This window comes from Podarcis cretensis (genome assembly GCF_951804945.1).
Source record: "Podarcis cretensis genome assembly, chromosome: 2".
NCBI lineage: Eukaryota > Metazoa > Chordata > Lepidosauria > Squamata > Lacertidae > Podarcis > Podarcis cretensis.
In genome coordinates this window covers 86,429,199-86,442,511 of record NC_137171.1, presented here as the reverse complement: position 1 = coordinate 86,442,511, position 13,313 = coordinate 86,429,199, and the positions used below count along the sequence as shown (strand labels likewise).

Sequence of the window (13,313 nt, the reverse complement as noted above, 5' to 3'; positions counted from 1 at the left end):
CGAGGCCACCTGGGCCTCTAGGTGACCCAGGTGTAGACCCAAAGTACAGAATTGCTCCTTCCAGGGACATGCAAGCCCATCCAGACCAGGCTGTCTCACATATTCACTACTGTAGATTCACTGCTCAGAGGTATGAATCTCTCTCCCTATATACTCCACTTAGAAGTGGGATCTTTTTTTGTTTCTATATTTTCCCACAGTAATGCCCAGGCTAGTGTTCATGGGAATGCCCTCCAAAAATGTCCAGAAACTTCTGCTGGTTTAAAAACTGGTGACCGGTATTGCATCTGCTCCTTGTAAAAGGGGTATGATAGAAGTGTGAATAGTAATAACCAGAGACAGGGTGTCATGAGAATTTTATGCCACTGCCAAAAGAGCTGTATTGCCTCCTCCTTGGTTACTGGGCACATTGTTACCTATAAAGTTCAGCACAACCTGGGACTGGGGTGTCTGAAGCAACATTCTCACCCAGCAGTGAATTTCCTTGCCTGTCTGAGACCCTTTCCTGGCTGCTCCCTGCCTTCTGAGGTTAGGTGGTTGGAGAGAGATTGCTTTGTCAGGGTTGACACACACATTCTAGAATTACCGTATTTTTCGCTCTATTGGACACAGTTTTCCCCCTCCTAAAATTGAGGGGAAATGTGTGTGCGTCCTATGGAGCGAATGCAGGCTTGTGCCATAGCCGCGCGCAACCCCTCCGGCAGGGAGAGGCTGCACGGGGCTATGGCTTCTTTAGCTCCACGCAGCCTCTCCCGGCAGGGAGAGATTGCGCGTGGCTAAAGAGGAAGCCAAAGCAGTGAGTGGGATCCAATATTTTTTTTCTTGATTTCCCTCCCTAAAAACTGGGTGCGCCCTATGGTGCGAAAAATACGGTACTCCCTGATTTGTTTCTGGCACTTTTTGCTATTATCTCTTAAGCACTAGATGAAGACTTTCTTGCTTTGTTAGGCTTTTAATGACACCTGCCTTGCCTTTTTATGCTATCTGCTTCCCCCGGCATGTGTCTTTGTTTTCAATGGCTCTTCGTTTTGTGCCATCTGTTGCTGTTTTTATTTCATGGTTGGCCACCTTGAAACAATTCTTTTTAAAAAGGTACACAAGTTATAGTGCTAAAATGTGGCCTGTACATCTGTACTCACCTTAGGTTCACTTCCTGCTGACTTTGGTTTCATTTCTTTCTTTTTTTTAAAAAAAAGACACATCTCTGGTAAATGTTTGCCATGTGAAGAAGTTTCAAAATGCAGTGACTGAGGAGGAAACTGAACAGTGCAAACTCTTCATCCTTGGAATAACAGTGAAATGGGCAAAAGCAATAGACCTGCATATCAGACATTCAGGTGATCTTCCCCTCTGAGCCCAGTACAGTGGTGCCCCGCAAGACGAACGCCTCGCAAGACGGAAAACCCGCTAGACGAAAGGGTTTTCCATTTTGGAGGCGCTTCGCAAAACGAATTTCCCTATGGGCTTGCTTCGCAAGACAAAAATGTCTTGCGAGTTCCTGCGGGGGTTTTCCCCTCCCCCCCCTTTTCCTAAGCCCTAAGCCGCTTATCAGCTGATCCGCTAAAAGCCGCTAAACTGCTAATAGCGCTAATCTGCTAAGCTGTCAATGGGCTTGCTTCACAAGACGAAAAAACCGCTATACGAAGAGCTTCACGGAACGGATTAATTTCGTCTTGCGAGGCACCACTGTACAATCTTTAGCTTGTTAACACCAGAGTTTGTAATACCTACAACAATTGGGGCTGGCTCTGCTTTGAAGCAGAGTGAAGCAACACACTATAGGTGGTAGTGGTAGAGAAGAGATGAGGCCATAGTTTGGTGTCTGAAGGATGCAGAAAGAAAGAAGTGTTGGTGGGCGCCATTTAGGCTGTTCTTCAGGCAGCAGAATGCTCTGGGTTAGCACTGACATAATGAGTTGTCATATTTGTGTATGGCAGTGGAAATAGCAAGGCTGTTGGCTGTAATGGCCAGTTAACTGTGCTGTGCCAGTTTACTATAGTGTTCTTTACAAAGAATAATAATTTAGTTTAGTTTCTTCAGTTCTTTTTTAAAAAATATTTTCTTGGCTTACAAAAGTACATGCCTTGTCTCTTTAGTTTCTTCAGTTCTATGTAACTAAAGTCCAGCAAATCTTTGTAGAGAATCCTCCAGAGCATTGCTGCTTTCACTTTCAAACAGCAGCAAAACTACTTGCAATGGGACCCCTAGAATCATGGAATCATAGAATTGTAAAGCTGGAAAGGACCCCGAGGGTCATCTATTCCAATCCCCTGTAGTGAAAGAATCTCAGGTTACTGATACATGGTCCCAATTAAATGAACATCAAGGATTTGAACTGATGAGGCAAAGAGGAATGGCAAAGTCAGATTTGTCTTGGTGTTATGTTTTGGAATGCTTGGATGAGTGGCTTAAAGTGTCTGGGAGGAGGAAATGTCAAAGCCAGGCAATTCAAATCATAGCAGTGAACTTGCAGTGAATATTAAGACAAATTTCCTGGGCCTAGATTTTTTGAAAGAGTGTGATTGGTGTACGTGGCATGGGGCTTAGCAGCTTGCAGGGGCCAAGGAGCTAATGGAGGATGGAGGAGAGGAGTATTATCTATTGCACCATTGCACACTGGCTGTGTCCACATGTTTCCTCCAAACAAATCATGAGCTCAGGTTCTACTGACACAACAACAAGCCCAAGACTTGTGGTTTGTTGCTTCCAGTATGGTGTGGCCAGGAGCAGGAGAAGAGTGAAATAGGAACTTACAGGCATTAAATCATAGTTAACTGGCTTAGTGAAGCATACGAACAAGGTCTCTTAAGTCACTTGCATTTGATCTTTAAGCAAAAGAAGCAGTGGTCCAGTATAGGAGCACTTTAAAAAAATGATCCTGCTGGAAGCATGCATGTCTAAAGACACTTCAGTTGGTATGATGCACCTGTACAACTTTCAGAAATGATCCGAGTGGTGTGGTGGTGATGGATTCCTGCTGCATCCAACTCACAAAATACTCCTTCAGCAAATGTTCTATGAATGGCACATTCCAACATAATGCACACACAGGCATTTATGGAATTAATTATTAAAGCACTGGATTTAGTGCAGGTGGTTCCCCTGCACAGGGCGCCAAGGTGAGGGGGCGCAAAATGATGATGATAATAATTTAAAAAGCTATATTTATATGGGTGCTTACTGAAAAGATCCATTAAAAAAGGTGTAGCAAAATGAATTATTGTGAAAATAATAAATATTTAGATACCCAAGGCTATCGTAGAGCATCTTAGTGATGACTTCTGTGCATTGTCAGGAGATATATCATATCCACACAGAACTGCACTTGGTGAATGCCCTGCAACTGAAGATTTATCCAGGCCTGAGAATTTTTCAGAAGTGGTGTTGTAAAATATTTTCACTGGTATGGGTTTGAGCTGGCAAAGCTAAGTCTTGTATGTGAGTATTTGATTTGGTTGTGCTTGTGCCTAGACTTTTAAACTAGTTATGAACTTCAAGTCTTCGGGCAGAATATAAATAAATTGCATTTAATCATATAAATGAGCGTCACTGTTGCAGTCAGATGTGATTTCCAGACAGGGTTTTAGTTTTGATACCGAGCCCATTTTGATGGATGCCCTTTTGTCACGGCAGCTGTCTCCTGATAATGCCTACGAAGTGCTTTGTGTCGCAGACATGTACCTGTTACCTGGGCTCAAGCGCCTTTGTGGGAGGACTTTGGCCCAGGTTCTTGATGAGGAAAGTGTTGTCAGCATCTGGAAGATCGCAAAGCTGTTTCAGCTGACCCGGCTGGAGGACCAGTGCACGGAGTACATGGCAAAGATCATTGAGAAGGTAAGGAGGGGAGCTTTCCCTAGGGATGGGTTGTATGCAGCAGCCAACAAGTAACCAGCATTCATCTCTCTCAAGGCCTTTTAAGCCTGGTGCCCATAGTTGCCCACATTCTTAAAAACAAGGCATCATGTTCTCTGTAGAAGAGAGTGCCTGTAGAACAGCAAGGGATGTTTACATGGAGGACTGTGGATCAACTGCTTGCCTGAATTAGTTGCTTGGTTAGTTTATTTGAAATGTGAGGATTTTCAGGTGCAGAAGTAACACACAAAAGAGCTCAGTATCCTAAGTAGTCCTAAAATATGGTGGCACAGTTTGCATTTTAGAGAAACATATAAACTTTCTGTTGATTTGTATCAATTGTGGCAGATTCAAGAGTCTATTACTTTACTGTAAGCTTCCATGGAGAAGCATTGGCCTAACAGTACAAGTCATATCTTCTTGTACTGAATCTTGGTTACAAATATCAGTTTGTCCCACAACCCCACCAGGTTGTACCTTAAGCATTAACTGCTACATGCAGACCTCAGTTATGTGCAGAGTACATACATCCTGCTACTTTAATCCCATATTATATCGTGCCGTCTTCCCAAGAAATGCTTAGGCAAGGATTATTTGAAATATCTCCCAACTAGATGGGTGCAGAAATCTAAATTGTGCTGTAACTGGACAGTACTAACATGCATTTATGCCCATGTTTGCCCCAGGAGAAGAGCAAGAGTGCTGCCTTCTTTCCATCTCCTCTCCTGCTTAACCAGTTGTAGTATTGACAGTCCCATACTACAGTCCCATTAACACAGGTTCACAGTCTTGCCTCTGCTGGGCATTTGGGAACCCGGTCAATTCACTGATTTTTTAAAAAAAATTTATGGCTCTAATTCGCACACCCACACAAGTTGCAACTGTTCTTAACAGGCTTTGAGAAAGGTGTGAAACTCTTTCTTGACTGTGAAAGCACATTGAAGAAAATGATTTCTTAACAGATCCACTTATACAAAAGTTCCTCTCCCACTTGAAAACCCAGTGAAAACAAGCAGGAAGTGATTCTTAGTGGGGAGCCCTTTGTTAGCCAAACAAAAATCAGGACTTGCCATTTAACTGCACCGCTGTTAAGAATTCTAAAGGATTCTGTTTTTCCTGCACCTTCGCCATGCTAGTACAATAGGCCACCAATAATTTTTTTAGATGATGAATTTATATTGGAATATAGAGGCACAGGCCTGTGGAACCATGTTTTTTGTAGCCTTTGGTGGGTATTGTACTTCATCAGCCATTTTTGCTTCTGTGAAAAATTGTTACAAACGCCTGTTCCTGCTTTACAGGGTATGGGAAGCTCTGTTAAATGTTTGAGCAGTACCCACAAAGGCAGTGGGCAGGAACAGCTAGTGAAGAAGTTGACTAAGATTGCTTAGATTAAGTGGGTGCTATGTAATGGCTAAAACACCAGTTCTAGAGGGATCTTGTGTTGGGTAACTTTTTGTTTTCTGAGGTTAAATAGTTCCGTAAATGGTGGGATGGAGGGAGCAAGAGGGATGGGTGGTTCCAAACAGAAAGCCTTTATGTAGTAAACGTGTTTTTTGTTTTTTTGTTTTTTAAGGTTTCAGATAGTTGTGCTGCCATTTTTTAATGGCAAAGTTGCATCTCACACCTAGGTCTGCATTTTTTAAAAAGAGATGCTTTTCTTGCTTGCCAGGTCTTCATCAAACTATTGAGCTCAATTAGGCCTCCTTATGGAAAAGGTGGTCTAGTGTGGTGTAGTGGTTAAGAGCGGTAGTCTCGTAATCTGGGGAACCGGGTTCGCGTCTCCGCTCCTCCACATGCAGCCGCTGGGTGACCTTAGGCCAGTCACACTTCTTAGAAGTCTCTCAGCCCCACTCACCTCACAGAGTGATTGTTGTGGGGGAGAAAGGGAAAGGAGAATGTTAGCCGCTTTGAGACTCCTTAAAGGGAGTGAAAGGCGGAATATCAAATCCAAACTCTTCTTCTTCTTCTTTTGTGTGGTGTTACAATAGAGTGATTCTTCTTCCCACTATTCTGAAATTTAATATTATGCTTTCAGTGTGAATCTTTTTTCTTTTTTCTTTTTTTTTCTTTTTTTTTTGGTAACTCATGTCCATAAGATGCATAATTGTACACACTGAATCAGAATTTCTTCTGTACTACTACCACTGTTTAAAATTCTAAATGACATCATTATGCTGAGGACTCTAATGTGCTTATCAGCCTGCCAATTTCCTTCACCACTTCTCTTTCCAATCCAGCTAGTGGAGTTTGAGGAGTTTGCCGTGGCAGTGAAGGAGAATGCTGAGGCAGTCGAAGAACGGCAGGAGACAGACTCAATCCCTCTTGTTGACGACATCCGTTTCCACATAACCAGCAACGTGCAAACATACAGTGCAATTGAAGAAGCCAATCAGAAACTGGAAGCTCTGGATAATCTTTTGGCCAGCATAGGACTTGAATGCTAATCTGGGACATCACCCTGTGTGACTTCACAGTAGATCAGCTCAGAGTTCCCTGTCCTCACCCCCCTGGGTTTTGTAGCTGCTTTCCCCTTTTATGCATAATTTCAGTTTCTAACTTAACATTCTGACAATTGCATACTGATCTACCTTTCTTCTCCTGAGAACCTGGTCCCCGGAAGCAGCTCAGATTTGAAAACATTGCTGCTTGTACATGATAGTGCTGACGGGTGATCTGCAAACCAAATTTAATGAATGTATTGATTGGCATATTGTGAGGCTGCCAGATGTTGCAGGCCAGCGATGCCTAGTGAAAATTGGTGTAGCCTGCAAGAACATTGGCACAACACCTTCCTGCAAGCAGATTAAATTCAAGGCAGTCGCTGGTTAAGGAATGAATCAGACTGCCTTTCATGATCCATATTTTACAGGATAATTAGGGAGATAGGCACTTTTACTTCTACAGGGCTACAGAAATGTTGTGCTTGTGCAGTGGTATCTGCATTTGCCTGCTGCTTGCCTTGCAGAAATGGCTGTGTTTATTCATCCTGCAGCCTTATCTTCCAGATTTGCACAGTGGGGGCAGAGCAGAACCTTGGCTTTCTAACCCAGATGCCTTATTATTCAGCAAGCTCCTGTTCAATTCAGGTGTCCCATTTGTTTTTTATCCCCCATTTCTGCAGTTCCTACTGGAATACAGTAGTACTCCACAAAATTGCATGGCTCGACTTTTGTCTCGAGTGCAAACACACTTGCAAACACCTACTCTTTACATGTTACTTTTGTAGAGGATGCTCAAACGCTGATGTTTAGCAGGAAATTTAGTCATGTGTCTGTTCCACTTCAAGCATAGTTGTGACATTTTGTAGATATTGCTGGGCTTGGAAGTTTAGTTCAGGTGGTTCGCAAAGTCTTCAAATCCTGGTTTGGAGTATATGAGTGTATGTGTGGCATGCAGCATTTCTTCCTTTCTCACGGAAGAATAACTTATTACCCTTTTCAGGTGGTGGTATGGGGTGGGGTGGGGTCGGGTTGAACTGTCATGCAACCATCTTCACCCCCTGACCACCCAGTGCCAACGCACTTGACCTCACATTGGCATAAATCCAAATAGCGTGATCAACACATTCTGAAATTAGGGTCTATGAATCACATTACTCTGGTACATGCATGTTGGTGTGCAGACAAGAAAAGCAGCGTCTCACTACTGCTCAAGAGTGTGCAGTGTGTCATCTCCCCCTGCCCCTCCCTTTAGAAATAGTAGGAGTTGGAGGCAGCTACAATCTGGGCTTGCATAGTGCTCATCCCACCATCACTAAACTCTACTGAATGGAGTCAAACATCTGCTTGTAACAAAGCTAACCAAGGCATGTCCTTTAAGGCTGCCACAAGTTAGTAGGTTTTTTTTTTAACACAAACTCCTCTTAAAATCTTCCTAGCAAGCGCTACTTTGAGACTTTGGCAATTGGAGAACATTTTGGGAGGAGGTGGAGATGTGAACAACGCAGGAAAGGGCTGTGTTGCCTAACATGGAAACTTTCCTAGCTAAGATAATGCAGTGGCCCTGTACCACATAACCTTAAGAATTATGTGCTGTATAAATATAAATATGACAAGGAGGCCCACTTTGGATTATCCTGGCAATGTGAGGATGATTATTCATATATACAAATACTATTAAGCATGAGTACAATTGCATTAGTAGATGCAGTTGCTCTGGCTGATGTAATACTGGGCTTTCAGTTTTCCACTGATAAGTATTCACAATCAAAGTGAGGTCAAGAACTTGTTTTTTCACTTTCCATTGATGGGTGTGATGAAATGAGAAACTTACATTGGGTCTTTTCCCATTTTCCTATCTGGTTTCTTGACTTGGAACAAGATAATGACATTATATAACCATGTAAGCAGAGTCAGGGCTTACCAGAAGTTACTGCCTGCCATACTGGAGATTCATCATCCTTTAAATGTTTTGTTATAGAATGGGAAATGGGGGGGGGGTTGTCCTAGATTCTACACCTGTAATTCATGTCCCTAGAGAGATACAGTAGTAGGACCGAGTTTTTGGTGTTCTTGGCTCTATCTCAAGGCATATATATCATCCATATTTATGTGATGTTATTCCCATGCAGGCTCTCTTAAATGAGGCACTTAAACTCTGACTTATTTCAGTCTCTGCTTTGGAATACACAGCCATCCCAGTCTCTAAACAAGTCCCCTTTGAGCTACCACAAATCTACAGTAAGGGTCCATGCAGTATTTGACAAATGAAACTAACTTGATGTAGAATTTGACACTTCTGATTTTGTGCCAAGGAAAGCACATCTCTTAAAAGAATGGTACTTGTTCAAAATCATGTGGAACAGTTCTGTTATGCAGAGGCAGCAAACTAAAAAACCTGGCCAAGGTATTATTTTCCCTACTTTTCACCAAAAGTAGTCACAGAAGTTAAGTTTGATGCTAGAGTGTTTGGGACCTGGATTGGCTAGGCATAATTTCTCTCCATCGTGTTATGGCAACAGCTTGGAAGAGCACCTCACAGAATAAAAGGGCATCATATTGAAAGGGGCACAACTTTATTATTGAGCTGCTGATTTCATTCTGTTCCGTAGTCTTCCTGTTATCATGAAAAAGGATTCAGCTGGCTATCTGCTGAATTTAGCAAACAAATGAGGTTTAACCTTTTAGAGTTTATGCCAATACTGAATTATTGGGGCAAAAACAAACCAGAAGCACAGAAAGGTTTTTTTAAAAAAGGCATACTAGTATTTCTTCTTTCAAGTTTCTGGTAAAGTAAATGTGAAATATAATTAGTTAATTGTCAAGAAGCATGGCACCTGGGTGCTTCTGGTGAAATGACTTCTGACTCTTTCTTTTAATTGTAGAGCCAGTGAAAGAGTGTCATGGTGGCCTTTGTTTTCTTGCCTAGTTACAAAGGTTTGCCCAGACTGCTAAATATGCTGGAGAAATTAAGAATGGATTGCCAGTGTGAATGAGTTTTATAGTTGCATTTCTGAGTTCAGCTCCCTGGTAAATTGTCCTATCACTCCCAACTAACTGTCTGGTAGTATTTAGATTCTTGCCCTTTGCAAGAGGAAACAGATACTAGGAGCCACACTTACAAGTGAAAAATTGCCTATTTAAATAATTAAAAAATGAAATTAATGGATTTCTAATATTTATTGAACTTGTTTTTCTTGGCTATTGGTTGTAGTTATATTGCAAGACAATTTAAATTTAAATTGTTTCCTTTGTTTACATTGGTTCTGCCCTCTGCTACTTGTTAAAAATAAAGAGAATGTAAAGCTTTTCAGAATGGCAATATAATAATAATATATTTAAAAGCTTAATATATAAGCATGTGTGCAGCAATAAAGAGTTTATTTCATTAGATCTGGTTTGGCTGTGTGTCATTAATTCATTATATGAATGAGTGCTTAAAAGGATTTCTTACATGCTCTCCCCCCTTCCCAGGCAGTAGCTGTGGTTGTGATGAGATGGAACTGTCAAATGCCACACAAATGTTTTTCCACCCTGGCACCATCTTCAGATTAATATGTTGTGCAGATGTTATGAGCAAAGAGCTGGGTGCTAAATAGTGGTGACTTGACACCATTTAATTCCATGCTTCTAGTAATGATCCTGAGGTAAACATACTACCTATAGTTGGAGTATTTGCATAATTTCATAGTTCCTTCCTGAAATTCTAGTACCTCATGAAACTCTCCTCCCATGACTCACAGCCTGTGGTAGCAATCAGGGTAGGAGTAAGAAAGGAGGTTGGTGTGACTCAGAGGGATTTACAATACAGCGGGTTACAAGCTCCGGTGTGAGCAGAAATCACACGCCAGAGGCGCGCGCACAGCGGAAGGCACACTTTTGCTAATGGCACCTCAGGTTACGAGTGGTTTCCGGTTACGAACGGATTCCATTCGTAACCAGAGGTACCACTGTACCTGGTCCTGTCAGTGAAAACATTTAGGCCTAATATATGGGATCCCATGCCACTGGTGGTCTGAACACAGTACTGACAGTTCTGTGTGACCCCCACTCCCCCCGCCTTGAACAGTAGTTTATTTTCTCAGTCCTAGCACATATGGATTTGCCTAATTTTATTTTAACAGCAGCATTGAATTTGGCTAGTTTGTGAAAGCAACTTGCCCATGAAAATGCAGGCAATTCATGACTGGGGAGAGGGGAGAAGAGAAGAAGAAATGTCCGCTTATTCTTGTATATTCTAATGCAACTACTAAAAAGGCATGTACTGAAACAGAAGGGACAAAACATAGGCAATGCAATGAGTCTTCCGAAACACTGTTAACATATATGAGTTGCACTCAAGTATTTCTTGTATTATTATTATTTAAATTTGTATACCGCCCTTTATCCATATATCCATAGAATGTGCTGTCTACATTCACCTTGAGAATGTCTTGTCATTGCAAACCTAGCTAGGACCAGTTCTGCCCCCACTTCTTGTTTACTCTCTTGCCTATTTCTCTTGTGGAGCCTTCAGAGTTTGCCATCACTGCACGTCCAGAGCTTCTTCTGAACTTGGGATCTTTTCTCAGTTTGTTGCGCACTGGCATATTTTTCAGCCTCCTCTCTCTCTTGTTCTCATCCCTCCCACCAAGTAGCCTGGAAGTTTTGTGCCTACTTTGTCTAGGCCTGGCTTACACATGCAGCAAACTGAGGTGGGGGCGAGGTGGCAGAATAAGCTGGTATGGCAGGTAGGGTGCATTAAAAACACAATTCTCTACACAAACTCCCTGCAGATAGGTTTGAGCCCAGAATGCTCTGTTTGTCCCCATTTCTCATTTTGTGTGTTAGTTGCAACGTTCAGAACGGCATCCACACCTGCACTCCTGATACTTTCTTCCCCACCACCTCAATATTTTATATCTGCTCATCCAGCCATGCACTCTTCAACTTGTGCCTGGACCTTGGCCCCAGCTGAGACTCTAACAAAATCAACAATAGTATTCAGAATAGAAAAACCAGGAATAAAAATGGCATGGCATTGTAGTTTACATCCGTGAAACAGATATATGGTTTTCCCTGTTTCAGGGAAGCACTTGTAAGTTATGTCCTCTTGTTCTAACTAAAATTATGTCTCCAAGGTGGATTTAAGATAATCCACTGGTTAACCTTTTTAGCAGAAAATGAAGTGTCCAAAATGGTGTTATTCAGATTTTCAGTGTACAAGATCCTAAGCAAACTGTTTTCATTCTTTTTTGGTATTTTTCGGAAGAGGGATATTGATGGATGGATGGATGATAGATAGATAGATAGATAGATAGATAGATAGATAGATAGATAACCAGGAAAGTTGAGTAGATCCACCTTCAGGAAAAGGGTTAATTACCTGAGTGCTTCAGAAAGGTCAAAACCGTGAGACTGCTGTGGAAGTAACACAAATGAAGGAGAAAAAGAAAAGTAAAAGAGAAGAGTGCTGTTGCTGATGCTGTCTGGTTGGTGGGCTGGTAAGTAGGTGAAGGCACTTCCATTATCGCTGTCTTTTCACTCGAGGGCTTTATAAGAACAGCGCTAAAACTATCATGAATAATTAAATAAGCCGGAGGTGCCTGCTTTAAAAGGGCACCAGTCACGAGACTTCAAACACTGCCATCAACATGGCACATTTTTAAAAGGGTATTTCAATCTCTTGACTTCATGAGTTGAATGAAGACTAGGAGTGAAAGTAAGTGGTCACAGGAGGATAAAGAAATTGTCTGAGGGAAGAAAGTGCAATGCCTACGAAGTCAGGCAGACTTAGTTCCCTCATTATGAAAGTGGTATGACGAGCTTTTTAGCAGGTGGAATAAGACATGCAGTTTACAGAGGTGCAGACAAGTCCCAGCCACACTTTAAAGCAGGATACTGAAAGTACATAATATTACTGGAGAAGAAGAAGCAAGGGAAGCCAAGAATGTGTTCTCTTAACATGGATCATGGTAGGCAGTGATATCGGTGGACATTTTGTTCCATTGCAAAATGGGGTGTCTCTTTTGAAGGATCCTTTTGAGAAGAGTGCTTGAAGACAGTATTGTTATGCTCAGCTGTATCCCATTGAGAAGGTTGGGTGAATCTTTAGAGCAGGGGTGCCCAAACTTTTTTCAAAGAGGGCCAGATTTGATTAAGTGAATATGCATGAGGGCTGGCCAAAGTTGTTGAGTTTTTTTTTAGGATTTAACCCCAATGTTTCTGAACTTTTTAAAGGATTTTACCTCAGGACATATACTGCCATGGGGGCCAGATTAAATTGACCGGCGGGTGGGATTAGGCCCCCGAAACGGACTTTGGACATGCCTGTTTTAGAGGCAGATAAGGCACATAAGTAATGGGACGCAGGTGGCGCTGTGGGTTAAAGCCTCAGCGCCTAGGGGTTGCCGATCGAAAGGTCGGCGGTTCGAATCTCTGCGGCGGGGTGCGCTCCCGCTGCTTGGTCCCAGCGCCTGCCAACCTAGCAGTTCAAAAGCACCTCCGGGTGCAAGTAGATAAATAGGGACCGCTTACCAGCGGGAAGGTAAACGGCGTTTCCGTGTGCGGCTCTGGCTCGCCAGAGCAGCGATGTCACGCCGGCCACGTGACCCGGAAGTGTCTCCGGACAGCGCTGGCCCCTGGCCTCTTAAGTGAGATGGGCGCACAACCCCAGAGTCTGTCAAGACTGGCCCGTACGGGCAGGGGTACCTTTACCTTTTACCTTTAAGGCACATAAGTGGTCTTGAGTTCCTTCAGGGGGAAAGATGGGGTATGTATGAACAAACAAACAAACAAACAAACAAACAAACAAACAAAGGACTCGTGTTCTCATCTGGCACAACCAGTTATTAATGTTGACTCCCTAGAACGCTTGCTTGACAAGGCCCCAAATATTTTGCAGCCAGTAATATTAGTCCACTCAGGTTTTAACAGCATGATAAAAAGATGTGTGAAGGCTTCAGGTAACTGCCCCCTCCCCCTACACACACAAGGGACATGGAGCTTGACTTGGCAAGTCAGAATGTAATACATGATCTA

The 13,313-nt window shown here is 42.6% G+C and overlaps 1 protein-coding gene across 1 annotated transcript in view; it reads left to right on the top strand.

Moving 5' to 3' along the window:
* ABTB1 (ankyrin repeat and BTB domain containing 1) overlaps positions 1–9,684 on the top strand; it is a 39,228-nt gene extending 29,544 nt beyond the window's left edge. Inside the window, exons 11-12 of the mRNA XM_079964568.1 lie at positions 3,634–3,834; positions 6,093–9,684. Coding sequence (XP_079820694.1) covers positions 3,634–3,834; positions 6,093–6,299 — 408 coding nt within the window. The 3' untranslated portion in view covers positions 6,300–9,684. The remainder of the gene's footprint in view (positions 1–3,633; positions 3,835–6,092) is intronic.
* The last annotated feature ends 3,629 nt before the right edge of the window (positions 9,685–13,313 follow it).